Source organism: Cervus elaphus, chromosome 12 (assembly GCF_910594005.1).
Source record: "Cervus elaphus chromosome 12, mCerEla1.1, whole genome shotgun sequence".
Lineage (NCBI taxonomy): Eukaryota > Metazoa > Chordata > Mammalia > Artiodactyla > Cervidae > Cervus > Cervus elaphus.
The window spans coordinates 34914246-34934767 of NC_057826.1; the positions used below are offsets into that span (position 1 = coordinate 34914246).

The following is a 20522-nucleotide window of genomic DNA, read 5'->3' on the forward strand; positions in this document are numbered from 1 at the left end:
TTGTTGGCTGAGTCCTTGCCAGGAAAGAAGAGGAAGATATCTTCTTCCTGTAGGGCTTTGCTGTCATCACAGGGCAGGAGAACTCCCCCTTCTGGTCTCCAGACCCTGTTTAATTCAGGTTTCCATTTTTTAATTTTTCACCAAGGGGGCAGGGGAGCTTGTTGCCAAAGGGTAGATCCTCAAGGTAAATGGTGATGAAACATCATTTTCCAAAATGTAGATTGAACTCATTTATAAGAAGATGGCTGGCTCTCATGGTTTGGCGTGGACAATTTTCCTCACCAACTCTTGTTTCCCCTGACAACAGGAAACTGTCTGATCTCATTAGATCATGAGTTCTCTTGGCACAAGTATTGCCTAGTGCTGCATTCTGCCATGCTTCCGTGGCCTGTAGTACCATGTACATCTTTTTTGACACCTTCCTCTCGCTCACCACTGTATCCAGTCAAGTCCTACTGAGCATTTCTCCTAAATATTATTAAATCTATCCACTCCTTTTTCTCCCAGTTTTCACAACTTTAGTCAGAGTCACAGCAACTTTTGCCTGGATCATTCTTATGGGCTCCTTGCTTCCAACCTCTTGCTTCTCTAATTAGGGTCATTGTGTCAGTTGGGCAATTTGTATACTGCCAGAAGTGACTGGCCAAGGAGGTTAGTGGGACTGAAGAATAACCTGCATTCTTGTGCCCAGGTATGAAGCTCTGTTTATCTGGAGAGAATACCTTTATAATTTGCACCAAGGTGCCACATAATCCTGACGGCTATCCAAGACAGCAACCACTAGCCATATGTGGTTCTTTAAATTTTAATTAATTAAAATAAGTAAAATGTAAAGTTCACTTCTTCAGTTATACTAGCTACATTGCAGCTGCTCAAGAGCCACTATATTGAACAGCGCTGATAAAGAAAACTTCCACCATTGCAGAAAGTTCTGTGGACAGCACTGGACAGACTGCTTCTAAACCATTCTCTATACATTTTGCTGGTGTGAGCGATCTTTTAATGCAAAGCTAGATATGTCCCTCTCTTGTTTAAAAGCTTTCAGTGATTTCCACTTCATCAGCAGCAATCATTTAGCAGGGGGGTGAGCCAATTTTGTGGATCTCAACCAATATTAAAAACAAAACAGCAAAAAAGAATAACAGGACAGGTACTTGTGGATATGTAGTCTTGTTTTGTGAAATTTTTGTTATATATGAATTTCTTTGTCTCTATATCCAGATGTCCATCTGTCTATAATTCAACGTGTGTGATGTTCTGTTGTGTTGCAGTGAAAAAGTCAAATTGTGTATGGTGAGCTGATTGAAAAACATGGGCTTACGGGATATGAAGTCTGAGCTCCTTAACTGGCATATCCTTGTACGATATGATCTAAACCCTAGGGGACCCCTTTCAAACTCTCAACACTGTCTTAACCACTAATTTAGAACTGCTAAGGTGGTTTCACCTAAGACATTGAGCTTTTTTTCTTACTTTCATCTCTGCCTTTGCTTTCGTTGAACCGTCTCCTTGGAAGGCTGATTCTATAGCCTGGACAAATATGCCTGGACAACTTCTACCCAACATGTTAGCTTTAGCTTAAGAAACGCCTACTCCAGGAATGCTTTCCTGGACGCTCCAGGGCGGGCTGGTTGCTGTGGTCTGACCTTTCACAACGTGCCACAGTAATGATTTATTTACATATTCATTTCCGGCATTATACTAACTTCTTTCCGTGCAAGTATTATTTTACTCTTCTTTGTATCTCAAAGGAGAAACACAGTATTTGGAAGATACTGGGTACTCATTCAATGAACATTTTTGTTCAAAGAATAAATAAGCGAAGTAAACAAAATAAATCAATCCGCTATGCCAACAATATAAGTGCATGGCGAACTCCGGCCACCGGAGGGCGCCTTGCACCGGGACCGGTGCGCAGGCGCATTGGGAAGGCAGGGGCCGCGGCGGCGGAGGCGGTGGCAAGCGGCTGTGTGGGCTGTGGCCGCGGGAAGTGAATGGTTTTACCCAGAGGGCCCTGCGCGGCCTTTCTCCGCTGGCACTGGCGCTGCTGCCTTCTCTCCGGCCATGGCGTTCACGTTCGCGGCCTTCTGCTATATGCTGGCGCTGCTGCTCACCGCCGCACTCATCTTCTTCGCCATTTGGCACGTGAGTAACCGGGGCCGGGGCAAGGAGGGCGAGGTGGCGGCGCAGCCTCTTCTTGCCCCGGGCCCGTGGTCTGGGCGGCCACGGTCTTCGGAGGTCGGCACGCCGGGGATGGGGCCAGGCCGGGGCGGTGCAGGCCGCGCGGCCAGGGTTCTACGCGCCCCTCCGTCCCCGGGTCGGGAGCTGCAGGTCCAGGAGGAGTCAAGGCGTCGGGCGGTTGGCTGGCTGCGCCCGCGGTGTCCCGGCGCAGGCCGCGCGCGCCGCTGCTCTTCCCGCGCCGGGTGGGGCGGCCGCGATGCTGACGGGCCCTGCGGGATAGCGCTTAGCTAAGCCGCTCCGCATCCCCGAGGGCTCGCATCACCAGCAGGATGTCAAGGGCGCAGAGAGGCGTGCTACGTGCTTAGCCGTAATGAAGTTTGTCTAATTATTGTTAATATCTAATACTGATTGCTTTTGTTTTCGGGTATTCACAGGAGTGTGGCCCAAATGAGATAATTGTAATCTACTTTAGATAAATTTCCAACTCTGCTTTTCAGCACTTCAAGTAAAATCACTTTTTCCTCCCCGGATTCTTGTTGCCCGGTGAACTTTGATGCAGGCTGAATTGATTACTTTGTTGACCTTAAATCCGAACTTTTCCCCTAAATCATACTTTGACCTACAGAGTTTCTCCAGAGACAAGTCTTCTTAGCCACCTCTGTATTCGGAGTAGCTTGACGTAGTAGAGATAGTTTCAATTTGATTTTGAAAATGTTCAGAAAACTTAACGCTTCTCTAGGACAATTTTCCCCCCTTCTTTTACTCATATCATGTTGCAGTACAGAAGCACATCCTTACTGGTTCCTGTAAGGAACAAGTTAAGTTTTCTGTGAAATAGTTCTGCAAGAGATCTTTACGGATTCTTGTTTCTCTGAAATAGTTCTGCAAGTTATATATATATTTTAATTTATTTTTGGCTGCCCTTTGTTGTGGTCGTGGGCTTCTCATTGCAGTGTCTTCTCTTGTTTTGGAGCCTGGGCTCTCGGGCTTACAGGTTCCAGTAGTTGCCGCATGCAGGCTTAGTTGCCCTGCCGCATGTGGGGTCTCTGGACCAGGGATCCAACTGGTGTCTCCTGCATTGCAAGGCAGGTTATTAACAACTGGACCACCAGGGAAGCCCTCTTCAAGAGATTTTTTAAGGATTCCTGTTTCTCTAACATAAGATTAGAAGCAGCCTTTTGGAAATCAGCATTCATTTAAAATTTATCTTATGTTTGCTCTGCCCTCCATACCTTCTGGAATATTGGTCTTAATTTGGATGATGGGGCCGGTTCACTCTTATGTAAATCTTAAGTCAGGTTTCATCATGTCCATAGAAAGGATTTGTTATGGAACAGAGGAGCAGAGTGATTTAAGTGGCAGCAGTGTTGTGTGCCAAAAAAAAAAAAAAAATCTAAATCCATTCCCTTTTGCTAAAGAGTGTGATTATGTTTATAAATATTTGAAACCCAACTGCTTGTATAGTGGGGAATGCTTATGCAGGCTGTTAAGTAACTGTTCCCTGGAAATGCTTTTCAGTAGGAACCCATAACTTGAAGAGCATTTTGGACTCTTCTTTGACTCTTCCTTAATAAATAAAGATATTTCAGAATGCAAACTAGCTCTGCCTTAGTAAGCCTCTGATGAAACTGAAATGTGTGGTTCCCTGTCATCTGTAGATGAGGATTTAATCACTTCCTGCTTCATGGGCACTTGTTTTCTGATGAGCTGATGAGGATTCTTAGAGCTGTGGATGCTTACATTTTGAACTAGATTGTGTTTGACTTAAAGAAAACCTGGAACTGCACTTTTAAAAAATGGGCAATTTAAATGAATATGTGTTTGGGTGAAATAGGTATTTGGGGAGGGGGGGTGGATTTCCCAGGTGGTGCTAATGGTAAAGAACCCACCAGAGGAGACATAAGAGACACAGGCTTGATCCCTGGGTTGGGAAGATCCCCTGGAGGAGGGCACAGCAACCCACTGCAGTATTCTTGCCTGGAGAATCCCAAGGACAGAGGAGGCCGGTGAGCTTTGGTCCATAGGGTCGCAGAGAGTCTGATATGACTGAAGTGATTTAGCATGCAGCTCGCACAGATAGTTCTAAGCCTTGTTATAGAATTAAAAATTTGTTTGTACTCAGATTAGTGGAGAGCTTACGTCCTTAGGGATTTCTTAGTAGTTCAGAGGATTATGCATCCTTTGGGAACAAATTGAAAATTCTAAATAAAGACATAGTTTTAATTTTTCTGTTATCTATGTAACCTTCAGTTTGTTTTCTTAGGTAGTTTAAGTATCTGTGAGAAGACTCATCTGGAAATTTCAAGTATAAATTTAAAAAATCTCCTTTATGTTAACTGTTCTATGGAGGATTTTTTTTTAATGCTGATGGTTACATTTGTCAGTGTAGTCCCAATTCATGTGCTTGATGCTTTTTGGAGAACAGAGCTGGGGAGCACAGGCTTGTTTGAAAGCTAAAAATACAGAAGTCATTCCCCAAAGATGTGCATCAAATTATTTATTTTTGTTTTTGAGCTTCTGTGGAAAATTTTGTGAATATCCTTGTCCAGACCCACAGTCACAAAAGATTTGAAAACCACTAGTTTAAGAGTCTCTTCAGAAGAGTTTTGACAACTCTAGCTTATAGCACTCAAACAGAAACCCATTCAGCAGCAAACTCATTAAAAGATCCTTTGAAATCACCTGAAGATGATGTCCAGTGGGAAAAAAGTTTAAGCACAAGTGTCGTACTTTGCTTTAAATTGGATCTTGTTAAAGGGAAGTAATTGTAAATGTGATCATGGTCCTTGTCTTAAAGCTTATGGTGGTGGTGGTTTAGTCAGTAAGTCGGGTCCGAGTCTTTTCAGCTCCATGGACTGTAACCCACCAAGCTCCTCTGTCCATGGAATTTTCCAGGCAAGAATTCTGGAATGGGTTGCCATTTCTCTTGAGAGTATATCACAGCTGATATCAGATAATTGACTAATAATATCTATCAGTTCAGTTCAGTTGCTCAGTCGTGTCTGACACTTTGCGACCCATGAGCTGCAGCACGCCAGGCCTCCCTGTCCATCACCAACTCCCTGAGTCCACCCAAACCCATGTCCATTGAGTCAGTGATGCCATCCAACCATCTCATCCTCTGTCGTCCCCTTCTCCTCCTGCCCTCCATCTTTCCCAGCATCAGGGTCTTTTCAAATGAGTCAGCTCTTCGCATCAGGTGGCCAAAGTATTGGAGTTTCGGCTTCAACATCAATAATATCTATAAAACATCATAAATTTGTATCTTTAATTGTACACTTGTGTTTTTAACATGTATGTGTGTTATGGATCATTGAAAGTGAGTCACTCAGTCGTGTCGGACTCTTTGTGATGCCATGGACTGTATAGTCTATGGAATTCTCTAGGCCAGAATACTGGAGGGGGTAGCCTTTCCCTTCTCCTGGGCATCTTCCCAACCCAGGGATCAAACCCAGGTCTCAGGCATGCAGGAGATTCTTTACCAGCTGAGCCACAAGGGAAGCCCAAGAATACTGGAGTGGGTTGCCTATCCCTTCTCCAGCCCATCTTCCCGACCCAGGAATTGAACCAGGGTCTCCTGCATTACAGGCGGATTCTTTGGGCTATCAGGGAATCCCAAGGGAAAATGCCTTTTGGTGAGTTCTGTATTTTAAGCATAGGGTTATTTTTTCCCCTTTCCCCCGCTTTTATTCAGTAAATATTGATTGAACACTTAAGTATGTGCCAGGCGCTATTTTAGGCCCTGGAACAGAGTAGTGAACCCAGCAAAAATCTTTGCTTTCGTGGAGCTTACATTTTAATGTTTAATTAATTTCCTTCCATTTCTGTTTGCATTAGAATTTTTATTAGGCCAGGTTGGTGAATTTTATAAAAATTCCAGAAATAAAATTCATCTTTTTATGAAGCTAAGGATTTTAACAGAATTCAAGGATTAAGGTTTAAGGATTTAAACCAGCATATTAAAAGGTAGAAATATATGACTTAAGTGATTTTTGGTAATATTGAGCAGCACTGTCTCACATATAAAGATACTGGTTCGAGCGCACCAGAGGAAGGGTGGATTGAATTCTTTGTCCCTTGGGTGATTAGTGGCAGCAGGTAAAATAGCTCCCCCATAAACTCGGGGCCTTCGGCTTCTTCTTGTGACATGGAACACCACAGAGGGTTGTGTCGCCCCAATTTGATTTTTCGTGCATTTTGGTTTTGAAATTCTGTGTTCATTGACCCTAAATGTTAATGCCACATTTCTTTTCAGAGTTTGGACAGAAACATTTTTAGCCCCCGTTGATGTATTTTTTTAAATTAAACTTTTAATTTTGCATTGGAGTATAGCAGGTTAACAATGTTACGGTCGTTTCAGGTGGACAGCAGAGGGACTCAGTCATACATATACACGTATCCATTCTCCCTCAAACTCTCCTCCCATCCAGGCTGATGCATAACATTGAGCAGTGTTCCCTGAGCTATACAGTAGGTCTTTGTTGGTTATCCATTTTAAATATAGCCGTGTGTACCTGTCCATCCCAGACTCCCTATCTTTTCCCCTCCATCCTTTCCCCCTGGCAACCTTAAGATCATTCTCTTGAGTCTGTGAGTCTATTTCTTGGACAGAATAATTTGTGATTCTTTCCATGTTTTTTTTTTTTTTAATGGTATGATTAAAAAAATGTATTTGTTCATTTATTTATTTATATTAAAGTTGATTTTAGTTGATTTACTCTTGCCATGTATTTTAAGTGAGTGAGCTCTTTCCCCCCTTACCCCGTATGTAACGGTTTCACTTATCACACCCTGAGAAGCTGGCCTTAACCTGGGCTTTACCCTTCTTTAGTCTTTCGTTTGGTGACCAGATGAAAGGACCTGCACGTGGTAGGAATATACTGAGGACATGAAACAAGGTCAGACTGATCACTTTTGTAGTGGCCTTAAACAGGCCTACTCTTTCCTGTGTGGTGCCTTAAGGTGAACTAGAATCAGATGCCCCTTGAGGCAGAAGGACTGGAAAAGTCCCCCCTCCTGAACAACCCCTGGTGCAAAGCCCATGCCAGGGTGTTTGGCAGCAGGAGCCTGCGATGGCATTGTGTCCCACCTGGACTTTGGTCCTGTGCAGACGCTGTGATTCTGGGGCCATTTCTTGAAATTTCCAAATCAAAGCAGGCCCTTGAAATATATGTGTTTGGACACAAATGGGAACAAATTGAAGCATGCGAGTCCATTTCTGGTGTCCTACTGAACACTGTGACGGAGGTGGACATGCACAGATGAGTAAAAACACTTCACCCTGAGGGGCACAGAGTCTGGAGGAGGGCATAAACCTGAACTTAAATCCTCTCGTCTAGTATGAGAAATGCCAGCCCGGTAGCCTTATAAAGCCCTGTGCTCTGTGGAGATTATAGACAGGCATGCAGTTATTTCTGCCCGAGGAAGTCAGGGAAATCTACTGGGAGGGGTTGACACAGGAAGAGTGTTTTTTAGGATGATAAAGAGGGGTTTCCGTAAATAATTATGGCTGAAGGAAAGACCATTTCAAAGCAGAGAAAATAACTTGAGTGGAGGCATTGAAAAAATTGAAAATTGAAGATATTTATCATTTTAGTGATAATGATGTACATGTTTTCAGTTCTTTAAATGTGATTCTAGTTATTTGTTAATGAGCACATACTGTGTTTACTGTAAACTGGTACATGTAAAGTTAGTACACTTCCTCATTAACTTTATTCAATTATTGCTTGGTGGGGCAGGTTTGTTGCCACTTTTTGTTAAAGTGAGAGATCCTAACTATTTTATTTTTATTTTAGATTATAGCATTTGATGAGCTGAAGACTGATTACAAGAATCCTATAGACCAGTGTAATACCCTGAATCCTGTAAGTTATAATATAGGATATTTCTCTAGATTTTTAAACTGTTTTTGCTTTTAACTTGATATAATTTGAAAATGGCCAGTATTCTCAGTAGCATGATAAATTTGTACTTTTTTTAAGTAGGCAGAATTTTAAAAAATATTCTTTTTCCTGTCCTGCTTGACTATTCTGACTATTATTAATCTGCTGGTGATCTTGTCAGCTGTCATACTAACATTCTTCCAATCTGCTTTTTACATTGTCGGCCAAAGACAGTTGAAAAGGTCAAAAAGATTAAAAGAGTCAAAATTGCATTAAAGGTGTGTACTGCTTTTTAGTTTAATGTTTTAATGCTGCATTCATTTCATGGGGAGGGCTAGGCATTTGTATTTGTAAACTGTTCTGTTCAGTGTGCTTGTTCATATGCCTGTTGAGGTTTCTGATTTCATGAAATTTCATATTTTATGCAAATGTTTGCTTGCTGGCCCAGTCAAGTAGGGAAAGCTGTTAAATGCTCATGCATTTTAAAAAATGTTATAGCTATAGGCACTTCAATATTAGATTATTAGGTGCAGTGTTTGAAAGTTGGTTAACCTGAAATGACTTTTTAATAGGTGAGATGATGATTCTTTTGTGACTTACTCTGAGATAGTCTGTAAGTGGAGCCTTTAGTACCATATCTACTTTTGTCTTTGGTTCTGGAATTTACTTACTCTTTCACCTGCTGTTTATTCAGAACCTTTTACGTGGGTAGCCCTGTTCTTAGGTTCTGAGATCTTGGAGTAATGCTTACCCTCCAACTCATGCTATCAGAATTTTGTGGTTAACAATTTATATACAAATGTCTACAGAGTTATTTCTAGTATTTCCAGTCTAAATTTCTAAAACAGAACTGTCTTACACTAAGTTCTGAGCTCTTCTGGATTTAGTTATAATGTGGCCCCATTGTGCTTGGGGCCATATGTTTATTTTTACTTCATTTAGTTTGCTCATTCAGGGAGATTCTCCTTTAGACTGTAGGTTTGATTTTTGTTGAACTGGCCAGAAACCGAAAGGTTGTTTGTAAGAAAGCAGTGTGTATGTCTTCAAGAAATAGACTATTAATTCATCTTTAAAAATTACTTAATGAAGATGAGAACATATATAGATTTGAGCTGTATAAAACTGAAACACTGGCATGCCAGAGGGATTTTATTTGGAAAGGGTCTGTGAAGTTAATTTGCTTCTTTATCATTGTTTCCTAGATAAATAGGCATGATGGAATACATTCCTAGTTTGTCTTTAAAGAACTGATACAATAAGACTTGATGTAGGTACAGTTAAAAGTATTAACCATTTCTCTACTTTTATGAAACAAAATATAAGATAAATCTGCTTTCTCATTGGAAAGTAGTAGTGTTCATTGTAAAACGTCTTAACTTAACCTTTAATTGTTACCAAGAAATTGAACTGAAATTTCTCCTTCGATGGTTGTTTATTAGTAGTTTCCTATTTTCATTGGCTTTTCATTACTTCAAATAACCAAATGATGATGAAGATAATAATAGCTGAAATCAGATGAGGGCTGTCCTGGGTGCCAGGCTCTGTGCTAAACATCTTTACCTGGGTTTTTTCATTCAGTTTTCATGACAGTCCTGAGGTGGGTATATCATACTCTAAAGGAGAATAAACTGGGGCTTAATGAGGTTCTAGCACTTTGCTCAGGGTCACACTGCTAACATAGAGTCAGAATTGGAACTCAGACAGCCTGATTTTTAGCCTCAGATTCTTGTGTTTTCCTAATTTACTGTAAATCTAAGATGGACTCATTTCATTTTAACATATAGTTTGTGATTTCTAGCTTTTTTTAATGGAAAGAAATTTCCACTTTGTGCTTGGGACCTCCAAATGTTGCAGGTGGGTCAGAGTGAAGTTTCTACATCAGCCTAAGTTGTGTTTTGGATAGGGTGCCGATAATTGGCTCAATAGCAGTGCATCTGACAGTTTTCCCTATTGAAAATTTGTTTTGACAATTCTGCCAAAGTATGGGGGAAGACAAATACAATTATTTTTTAGAATGTGAATCTTATCTAGAGAATATTATGATTTGCATGTTTAAGTACTATCATTTCAGCCATATTTGCATGAGGTGTTTTTTATGAATACTAGTTTTTGTGTAAATGTTGGTTCCTAAATGGAATAATTTTGTGCCACTTATGGGGAAATTTCATTATTGAGGAATGAAGAGTGCTAGTCTTTATGAGAGATGTATAATACAAGTTTCTGGATTGCTTTGAGGAGAAGGGAGGGAGTATAGCATTTGTTTCATACTAGAACTGGTAGAATTGCAGATGACCTTTATTATCAGTCTTATTAAAGAAGACTGTTTAAAAGCAGTAGGCAGCATGCTTTTAAAGTCATTTTCTCCCGATACATTAGTCTGGAAGTGTAGAATGAAAACTTGAATGATGATTTGTATTGTTAGATCAGTTGGTTTTTAGAGAACTGAAATAGGCTTATTATATTGTAAAGAAAAATCTTGTAATTTAAACTAGTATTATAAACAGCAGCTCTAGTGGAACTCCTAATAAAATGTATATTTTTCTTGGTTTGTCCTGGTTGTAGTCTTTGTGTTTCAAAGACTTCCCTGTAGACGTTTTCTTGTTTTCTTACAGATGTTTAACTTTGATCTTAACTCAATGCTGATTTAACAGTTCATGTTATTTATATGTTTATATATATGTGCAGAGTTTAATCTTATTATTATATTGCTTAAGTTTGTGGAAAATACGATTAATTGGTTTTGCTGGAATTTTATTTAAAATAGTATTAATTAAAAACTTTGCTTTACAGCTTTGAATGGGAAGGATAATTTGGGAGTACTAGGAAATGTATAAGTACTTGAAATGTATAAGGCTTGAATAAGTAATATAATTATATTATTTCTACAGCTGTAGTTTTCCCTCAGGAAAGATCTGATGGTAGAGTACAGGCATATTTGAGAAACTGGCTTTGCAGCTGTGACTTATTGTGGGAAACTGGCTGAAACTTGCAATGAAAGGTTTTGGTATTCATGTTTAACAGAGTCATTAGACTGAAATCTTTAGGATGAGAAAGATAATTTAAAGCATGAATTCTTGGTCGTTTAGAAGAAGCATTTTCCTTGGACTAATTTTTCTTCACTTAATACTGCTTGCTATCAAAAGGTGTATTTTGTTTTTGAGTTCCGAGCCGCTACTGGTCTGCTGTGTTTGTAGCCCTTCCCTGGAGAAAGCAGGCCGAAAGAAGCAGAAAAGCTGTGTAGGGATGGGAGCTCAGGAACGGGAGAATTCCAGTTTTATGGTTTAGATCCCAGTCTTTTCCCTCCTACATTGCAGAAAGCACATTGTTTGCATCTGTGCATTTTAGTGTTCTTCCACTCCGACTGTGCTGAGATTATTGGCTGTTGGCTTTCCATTGAAAAATTACTTTTGTGGTAATGTGTGTTTTGCTAAATATTGTATTTGTAGCACCCTGGTTTCTGTTAAAGGCTCAAAAACACTAATGTGTCAACTTCTAAAGGGAGCTTTGTTGTTGTGAATTTTTTTATATCATGTTGCATGTGATCAGATACTTCATTTTTATATTTTTATCATTTTTAAATAGTGGAAAGAAAAAATATTCTAAGTTATTCTAAGTGATTAGCAAATAGCTGTGTCTGAACAATCTGGGTGGTAACTTTGTATAATTAAACCTGTTGTTGTAAGAATTTGGGTTTTAAATTTTGAGTCACATATTATTGTTTTAGTGCAAGCTATAACCTCTGGTCAGTTTGCATATAATCCTGCTTTTGGTCAGAAGTTAAATATGAAAATAAAACTCAGTAGCATTTTTCATTTCTGATTCTAAGAAAACAAGTGATTTTTCACTGTGGAAACTTAGTTGCCACCTGCCCTGCAGATTAGCAGTTGACTAAATGCCAAGGTGCTTGATCACCGGTGATGGGTGTGTTCTCCCCGCAGCTCGTCCTCCCGGAGTACCTCATCCACGCCTTCTTCTGCGTCATGTTTCTTTGTGCGGCAGAGTGGCTCACGCTGGGTCTCAATATGCCCCTCTTGGCATATCACATTTGGAGGTAATACTGAGATACACTTCTAATACTTCTCCTAATTAAATTTTAATTATACTATGGTTGATACGATTATCTTAACATACTAGTCACCTAAATGAAAGTGGTGGTGGTTTAGTCGCTCAGTCGTGTCCGACTCTTGCGACCCCATGGACTGTAGCCCACCAGGCTCCTCTGTCCATGGGATTCTCCAGGCAAGAATACTGGAGTGGGTTGCCATTTCCTTCTTCAGGGGATCTTTCTGACCCAGGGATCAAACCTGGGTCTCCTGCACTGCAGGCAGTTTCTTTACCGACTGAGCTACCAGGGAAGCCCCTTAAATGAAAGTAGTTGGCATTTATTTTTTAAACCACATGGATGAACAAATAACTGCTTTAATACCTCTTACAGAGCTTATGTTACTATTTGTTAAAAGCTTTTTAAATATTAAGCTATAGCTTACATACAGTAATGTGTGCACAATCTGAAGTGTTCAACTCAGTGGATTTTTATGTCTGTGTACACTTGTGAAACCACCACCCAGATCAAGATATACGTTAGCTCCAGCCCCCAGAAGAGTCCCTCGTGACCCATCCCAGCTACGCTCTAACTTCCTCAGGAGAACCAGTGATCTTTTGTCACTTAGATTAGTTTTGTCCATTTCTGAACTTCATGTAAATCAGATTGTACAGTGTGTGTCTTTCTTTCTCGTTTACTTTATGACTCTAAATCTGGTTATTTATAAAAGATTCATATTTCATAACTTCTACATATTTTGTTTCAGATAGGCAAAGTGTCATTGCCCTTGACTTTAGGAAGTACATGTGTAAGAAATACTTAGAAGTAAAATGGTTTCACATCTGTAATGGGCTCTGATATGGCTCAGGAAAAAGTGTTCATGTATTTAGAGAAAGGAAAGAGAAGGACAAAACCGTGTGGTTAATGTGAACATTTGGAACATCTTGGTGAAGGCTTCTTTATGTTAAAGTAGAAAGTTGAAAGGAAAAAAAATTGTCTTTCCTTTTTACAGTTATTTGTAATTCTCTGGGATTTCTGAAAGTGTAGAGGAGACCAGATAGGCCTTGTTTTAACTGCTCTGTTTTCCCCTTTAGGGGCTCTAGTTTTAAAATTAAGATGATAAAAGGAAAGAACTCCACCTAGAACTAAAAATATGCTTCTCTATGTGGGCCACCTCTCATTGTAACCAATATTATTTTGAGAAGAATGCTGCTGTCCATCTTGAAGGTTAGCTTCCATTCTGAGTGGCTAATCAATTGTGCTTATTACAGGTATATGAGTAGACCAGTGATGAGTGGACCAGGACTCTATGATCCTACAACCATCATGAATGCAGATATTCTAGCATATTGTCAGAAAGAAGGATGGTGCAAGTTAGCTTTTTATCTTCTAGCATTTTTTTACTACCTATATGGGTAAGTTTAAAAAATGAAAATACCATTTTACTTTGCTGCCTGAAACATTTGCAGGCGTTAGGTCTGAACACCTTAAAACCCACTTGAAGAGTAACTCATGTCCTGAATGGTGGTACTGGTAATGGCGCAGTGCACACTGACAAATTCACGCACTTTGACTAAACTGGTGCTTGTCAAGGCAGCCAGCTGGTGTGCAGTCAGAGGCAGAAAACTGGGGTGGGGATGCTGCTTCCAGAGTCTCAGACAGCCAGTGAAGGATAGTCCTCATTTTCCATGGCAGAGCAAGAGCATGTGGTTGTGTGCATTTGCAAAAGTTTTTGCTTGCCTCAGTGTCTGTCTCAAGATTATGTTTAATTTTTTTAAAAATCATTCTCGTTTAACTATATGTTCTACCCTTTATTTTCTGGTTTGCATGCTCTGTATGGCATGAAGGAAAGAAAAGTTCTGTCATACAGGATGGTGCAGTATGATTTTCATCCTTTTATACTGAGATGGACTCATATCATTCCTCTCGATCAGGGTTTCTTGACCTTGGCACTGTTGATATTCTGGGCAAGACAGAATTTGCTGTGAGAAGCTGTCCTGTGCATTGTAGAATGTTCGGCAGCATTCCTGGCCTCTACCGTAGATGCCTGTAGCACCCCCTGCCCCAGTGGTAATAACCAGTAATGTCTCTAGGTGCTCCCAGATGCTCCCTGTGGGGCAAAATCACCCTGGTTGAGAGCCACCATTCTAGGTGTCCTGTAGGTGGAGGAAAACAGCTGCTTATTAAAACTAGAATAAAACTAGGGCTAGAATACAGTTATAATTTTTCTTTATATAAATACATCTTTCTCATATTTTATTGATATGTATTCAACTTGGAGAGAAATTTCCACCCGATTTTCAAAATATGAGGCAAATTGTATTAGATGAAATTATCTCTTCCCTCTCCTTTTTGTTACTTGAAGAATTGCTTAGTATTAAAATGGTAGGCATGTAGTCATATTTCTTGTTCATATTACTTTCCATTATGGAAGAGGGTGAAGTGCTAGACTAAAATTTATGGAAAATGAATTTTTATGCCTTTAGAGGTTATATTTGTGAAAAATGATTGTCTGCAGATGTCCATACATGAAACAGAGTGAAGAGGTTCTGAAAAGTGAAATTCCATGTGTCCTTTTAATTTCTGTTAATTTTCATATTTTAGTTTCTATAATAAGTGTCTGAAACAGCGCTGGCATTTAGTAGACACTTAAAACATACTTGTTAAAAAAAAACAAAAAAACAAAACATACTTGTTGAAAGAAGGCAAATGAATGAATAAATGATAGAGTTGTGGGAAAATGTTCACCGGGAGATGGTGGCACTATGTTGTTCGTTTTACTTGTTTTTATAAATTCTATTTTCTTTGGCTGCGCTCGGTTTTAGTTGCTCTGTGAGGGCTTTCTCTGGTTCTGGCAAGCAGGGCCTACTCTTTGTTGAGGCATGCAGGCTTCAGTAGTTGTGGCTCATGGGCTCTAGAGCATGGGTTCAGTAGTTGGTGGCATATGGGCTTAGTTGCTCTGTGGCAACTAAGATTCCGGACTAGGGATCACAGCCTTGTCCTCTGCACTGGCAGGCGGACTCCCATCCACTGCGCCACCAGGCAAGCCCCACTCACTTATTTTAAATTGTCTGTCAAGCCTTGCTCGCCCCCTTGCTCTGTGTTCCCATTTAGACACACGTGCTCTTGAACCGTGCTCTCTCACTTTGCCCCGCATGCAGGATCAAATGGTTATTGCTTTTTAGTTTGCTTTTTGGTCTCCTTTTCTTTTTTAAACTTGCTGCTGTTGCCTAGAGCCTTTCTCTAATGGGAAAGTTCCTTGATCATTCCTGTCTGTAAAATGGGGATAATAGTGGTATGTACCCTACCTCCTAGGACCTGGCAGAAGGCCTGGCATGAAGTGAGCCCTTGGAGGTGCTCACTCCTATTCTTAGATACAGCTCTGGAGCAGTGTGCTGTTTTGGATTGCTTTTCTAAGCTCTGATCCCCCATTAAACTTTCAGCTGTGCTGTTCTACTTGCTAAAATTGGAAAGGAAATAGGGGACAACTCAACCCATGTACTGAACCAGTCGTACCTTAGGCAAAAGTCCATAAACGCAGATTAAAATCGTATCGTGAACTTGTCATTGGTCTTAACATTTTCTGTGATGTTGTGATACCACAAACTAGTTTACTATATAAAGCAGACTCAACTTTTTGGTACTGTTAGTTTTTATAGTTAGAAATGTTTGAATTAACAGTAGCCTTTTTCTTCTTTTCAGCATGATCTATGTTTTGGTGAGCTCTTAGGACAACGCTTAGAAGAATTGGTCCAGTTAAGTGCATGCAAAAAGCCACCAACGAAGGGATTCTATCCAGCAAGATCCTGTTTCCAAGAGTAGCCTATGGAATCTGATCAGTTACTTTAAAAATGACTCCTTATTTTTTAAATGTTTCCACATTTTTTGCTTGTGGAAAGACTGTTTTCATATGTTATACTTGGATAAAGAATTTAAATGGAATTATGTATAAATTAATATAAAATGATACCTCTGGTGTTGACAGGTTTGAACTTGCACTCCTTAAGGAACAGCCATAATCCCTTGAATGATTGCATTAATTATTGACTGTCCTTAGTCCATTGGAAGCTTTCGTTTATAGGAACTTATAGGGCTCATTTTGGTTTTATTGAAATGCCATTTAATTATAAATTAGCTGTAGATATCAGGTGCTTCTGATGAACTGAAAATATGTATCTGACCTGTGGGAAACTTCATGGGTTTCCTTATCTATCATGTAGGTGATTATATATGGATGCATTAAAAAAATAAGAGTGGGATTTTTTCCCCTTGGACTTGAAATACTACCCCTGTATATTGCATGAATGAGAGATTTCCCCATATTTCCACCAGAATAATATACTTGCTCTGATTCTTAAGCATAAGTGAACATGATACAAAAATATACGCTGACTTACTTGTGAAGAATGCATTTAAAGCTATTTTAAATGTGTTTTAATTTGTGAGACTTTACTTATTAAGAAATTGGTTACTAAATGTTCTAATCTGGTGGTAAAGGTATTCTTAAGAATTTGCAAGTACTTTAGATTTTCAAAACCGAATGAGAGAGAACATTGTATAACCATCCTGCTGTTCCTTTAGTGCAATACAATAAAACTCTGAAATTAAGACTTATTTTCAGTGCATTGTTTTAAAGATTATAAATAGCTATTTCTTAAACTTGCTTATTCCAAATAAAAGACATATCACTGTCAGTTTTTTAAGAAGATAGTAGAGTATTACTTTTTTGTTTTTTAATACCATGCTTGGATCTAAAAAGGACAATTTTTAAATGGTTAAGTACATTACCATCTGTTGTCACTTGACAAGATTCATAAACACTGATGGCATAGCATCATCATTTTTCTTACTAATTAAAATTATTGTGAAACTTAAAAGGTTTAAAGTATTTTTTTCCTTTTTGAAACAGCAGGGTTTTAAGGTGAAATGAGTTATACATTTGTGTTTGGGTTTTTTTGCTGCTGCTTGAAAGGCAGGTGATTTATGGCTTGCATATTTTCATAAGTATTCTTGTGGTTTATTTGAGAGGAGTAAGTTAAGGCAATTGAAAATAGTGTAAGTGGTTCAAAGTTTCTTAAAGGATCAAGGGAGAAAATCATGTAGAAATTCCACGTAATGACCAAGGGGATTTATGGATGTGTTTGTGCAAGTCTTATTCTAAGTAGCGCTTGAATTAGATGCTGTTTTACGCTCTGCTAGTGAAGAAATGCTTCCCCACCTTCGGGAGAAGGTTACTATTTTGAGATTGGGTAATAGGGGTAAATACATTGAAGAAAAGGATATAGAACCAGAGAGTGAGGAGAGTCAAACCATTTCATAACGAGAGACGCTTAAAGACCTTGCATTTTGTAGTCTGGCGCACACCTCAGGGGATCTGACTGTTCATTAGTTCATGCAGTAAATTGTTTATTGAGCCCTAGTTAGGCACTGTAGACTTGTGATCTGAGTATAAGCAACCATTCAGCTTCTAATCCACCCAGTTGTACCAGCATGCACTCATTTTTCTTTCTTGTTCACAAGAACTTTTTATCATGAGAGACTTAGCCAAGTCTTCTGTACTTCAGATAAGTTTTCTGGGGTAGTTACTTTTGTATTCCCATCAAAGTATTTTCATGAGCCCTTCCTATCTCTTAGCAAACACCACATTCCTTTATGCATTTTAACAAACATCCTTTTAATAATTATTTCACAGTATTCTCCAGGATTAATGCCAGGTTTATTGGTTGCAATTTGTGGAAGCCACCTTCACATGTTTCAGAAGTTAGATATGTAGTCCTTAGCTGATACCTCAAGGATGATTGACAGTCTGTGGTAGGTTGTTAGGTCCTAGGCATGTAGATAATTAGAATATTGGGTAACTGGATGCTCTCATAATATCTGCTCTTTACCTTCACCAGTGTTTTAAGAAATTAAGTCACTTACCAAGAAAAAGCAGAAACTATTTGCAGTTGACAGTATGCCAGTGGTTCTTTTCTTTGCTCTAAATTTAATTTGTTCCCCTGTTAATCTGGTTTGGGTGGTCCTGGTCATATTTCTGTTATTCCTGCATGTCCAGCTGAAACATAGTCTGGGTTCATAATCCTTTCCAGCTTTAGTCAAGACTGTACCCTGTGCAGCCACAGTTGTTTATTTAGGAATTCTTTTTTCCTTTGTTAACAATTACTTTTGCTGTTGTGTTTTAAGAGCTTTCTAACTCTCTGAAATCATGCCTGTAACTTACTGTGGTTTTTATCTATATCAGCAGCTTGCTATTATTGATACTACAGATTGCCCTGCATTAAAAATATTATGTAACAAATGTAGTCTATTTAGCAGTTATTCTATTGAGTAATAATGCTGTATCATGGCAATATGTCCTGTTAGTGCTAAGGAGGTATAGGGGTAGATTCTCTAATGCCTGAATCTGAATTTTATTATTTGATAATTTTCACAATATTTAACTGGTACTCCCCACTCCCCATCCCAGAGTAGAGGAGAGTTGGGTAACAGGCTGCACATAAACTACTAATTTGTTTGAAGTTTGAATTACTTTTCATGGGAAGAGGGTAGTGAGAGGAAATGACCAGATAATCCACTTTTGATGTGTATCAGATAGTACTAAAGCATTTGAGAAGCCTCATACCATGAATGGTCAGACCGATAGTCAAGTTCAGATACCCAGGTAATAGTCTCACACAGAGCAACAGAATGCATAACAGTTTGCAGTATGTGTCTTTTCAAGCCTCTTCAGTATTTTTGGCTCGAGGACCACTTATGCTTATAGTGTTCATAGAGCTCTCTGCAGATAACATATTTTGAAAATATGTAAGATAATTGCATAGAAAGGAAATAGAGATGTAGATACAGTTTGAAACTAGCAAATTATTTTCCTTGCTACAACACTTCTCTTTTCCTCCAATATATATTTACAGACAGAGGTTATGGAATAGTATTGCCATAGTACAAAGAATGACCTTTGTGGATTTTTTCTTACACTCTGCAGGAGGGCCAGCTTTCATTTTGGGTGTGGCTATGTCACATAGCAGTGTGATAATATCAAGTCCATTAAAATGATCTCTATATAAAAGTACATATCTAATTTACTTACTTAAAGTTCAGTTGGTAAAGAATCTGCCTGCAATGCAGGAGACCTGGGTTTGATCCCGGGGTCAGGAAGATCCCCTGGAGAAGGAAATGGCAACCCACTCCAGTACTCTTAAGGACAGAGGAGCCTGGTGGGCTACAGTCCATGGGATCACACACAGTCTGACACAACTGTGCAACTGACTTTCACTTTCACCACTCACAAATGTGCATTTGTTGATAATCACTTGTATAATTGTAAATCAGAAGTTTTGACAGCCAAAATATTTGAAACAACACTTCTCAAAGGGGACAGATAGAAATACTGATACCTTGTCTAGCATTGTTCATGAAACTATGAAACTTCATAGTCATTGTTTTAGGAAACTATTAATAATGTTAATCTCATAATTTAAGCTCTTTTGCTCAAACCAGGCATTGATCTGTGTTAGCTAATTAGTCTCTGGCACTAGTATTACAGCTCAGCAGATAGTTCTGAACTAATACTGCAGGATGATGCCAAGAGAGAAAATGGGGTTCTCTTTTGGGATATGTTGAACAGCTTTCTTGGAACAATTTTGCTTTGATTAAAATTAATGGTTTTAAAGCTAAATGTCTTAAAAAGAGTAAACAACTCTGCTGCTTGTTCTGCTTGGTTTTGGAAAAACAGTATTAACCATTAAGGTGATCTGTGGGATCGGAGTGAAGGTTTTACCCTACATTAGTTTTATTAATGTATATTGTGGAAGATGTAGAGAACATCTTGACATAGAAAAGAATGAATAAGTTAACTTATCGTACAGTGCTTTTCCTAAACATTTACATTTGTTTGTTTACAATGTTCTTGTATTATGGAGAAGAAAAATTTCTTAAATAATAAATTGATGACTAGGTAGATCATAAAACTACTAAGGGAAACACAGAATGTAGTTAGCTGTCTGTGTTCATGGTTTGTTAAAATCTAAGTTAACCTTAATGGTGCTGTACACCATCCAAAGACAATGTCCTTATGTTGTCCTGCCTTCTTTGAGCTTGCTTGCTTTATTTTGCTTTTGTATATTTAATAAAAACTGTCTCAAATGTTTCCTTGTGTAGTTTGTGGATAATGGTTGAGTTTTGTGTGTTGATTCTATTTTAGCAACTAACTGGCTTGTGTATGACCAGGATTCCAGCAGGTCTCTCTGCCTCCCTTCCCTCATTGTTTTGAGGGCTGTCCTGTAGATTAACCAGAGAAAATTCTTTTCCAAGAATGTTGGAATTACATGTTGTTAAACTTTATTGGATAATTATATTTGAGTAGTGACATCCCATGTTTGTTATGGAATAATTGATGTTTTCCCTTATACTTAGTA

The 20522-nt window shown here is 39.0% G+C and overlaps 1 protein-coding gene across 1 annotated transcript; it reads left to right on the plus strand.

Moving 5' to 3' along the window:
* Positions 1–1963: 1963 nt before the first annotated feature.
* Positions 1964–20254, plus strand: CNIH1 (cornichon family AMPA receptor auxiliary protein 1). The gene is made up of 5 exons (XM_043919366.1): positions 1964–2145; positions 7980–8048; positions 12005–12117; positions 13380–13523; positions 15811–20254. Exons 1-5 carry the CDS (start codon positions 2065–2067, stop codon positions 15836–15838), a joined length of 435 nt encoding a protein of 144 aa, XP_043775301.1. The 5' UTR covers positions 1964–2064; the 3' UTR covers positions 15839–20254.
* Positions 20255–20522: the final 268 nt, after the last annotated feature.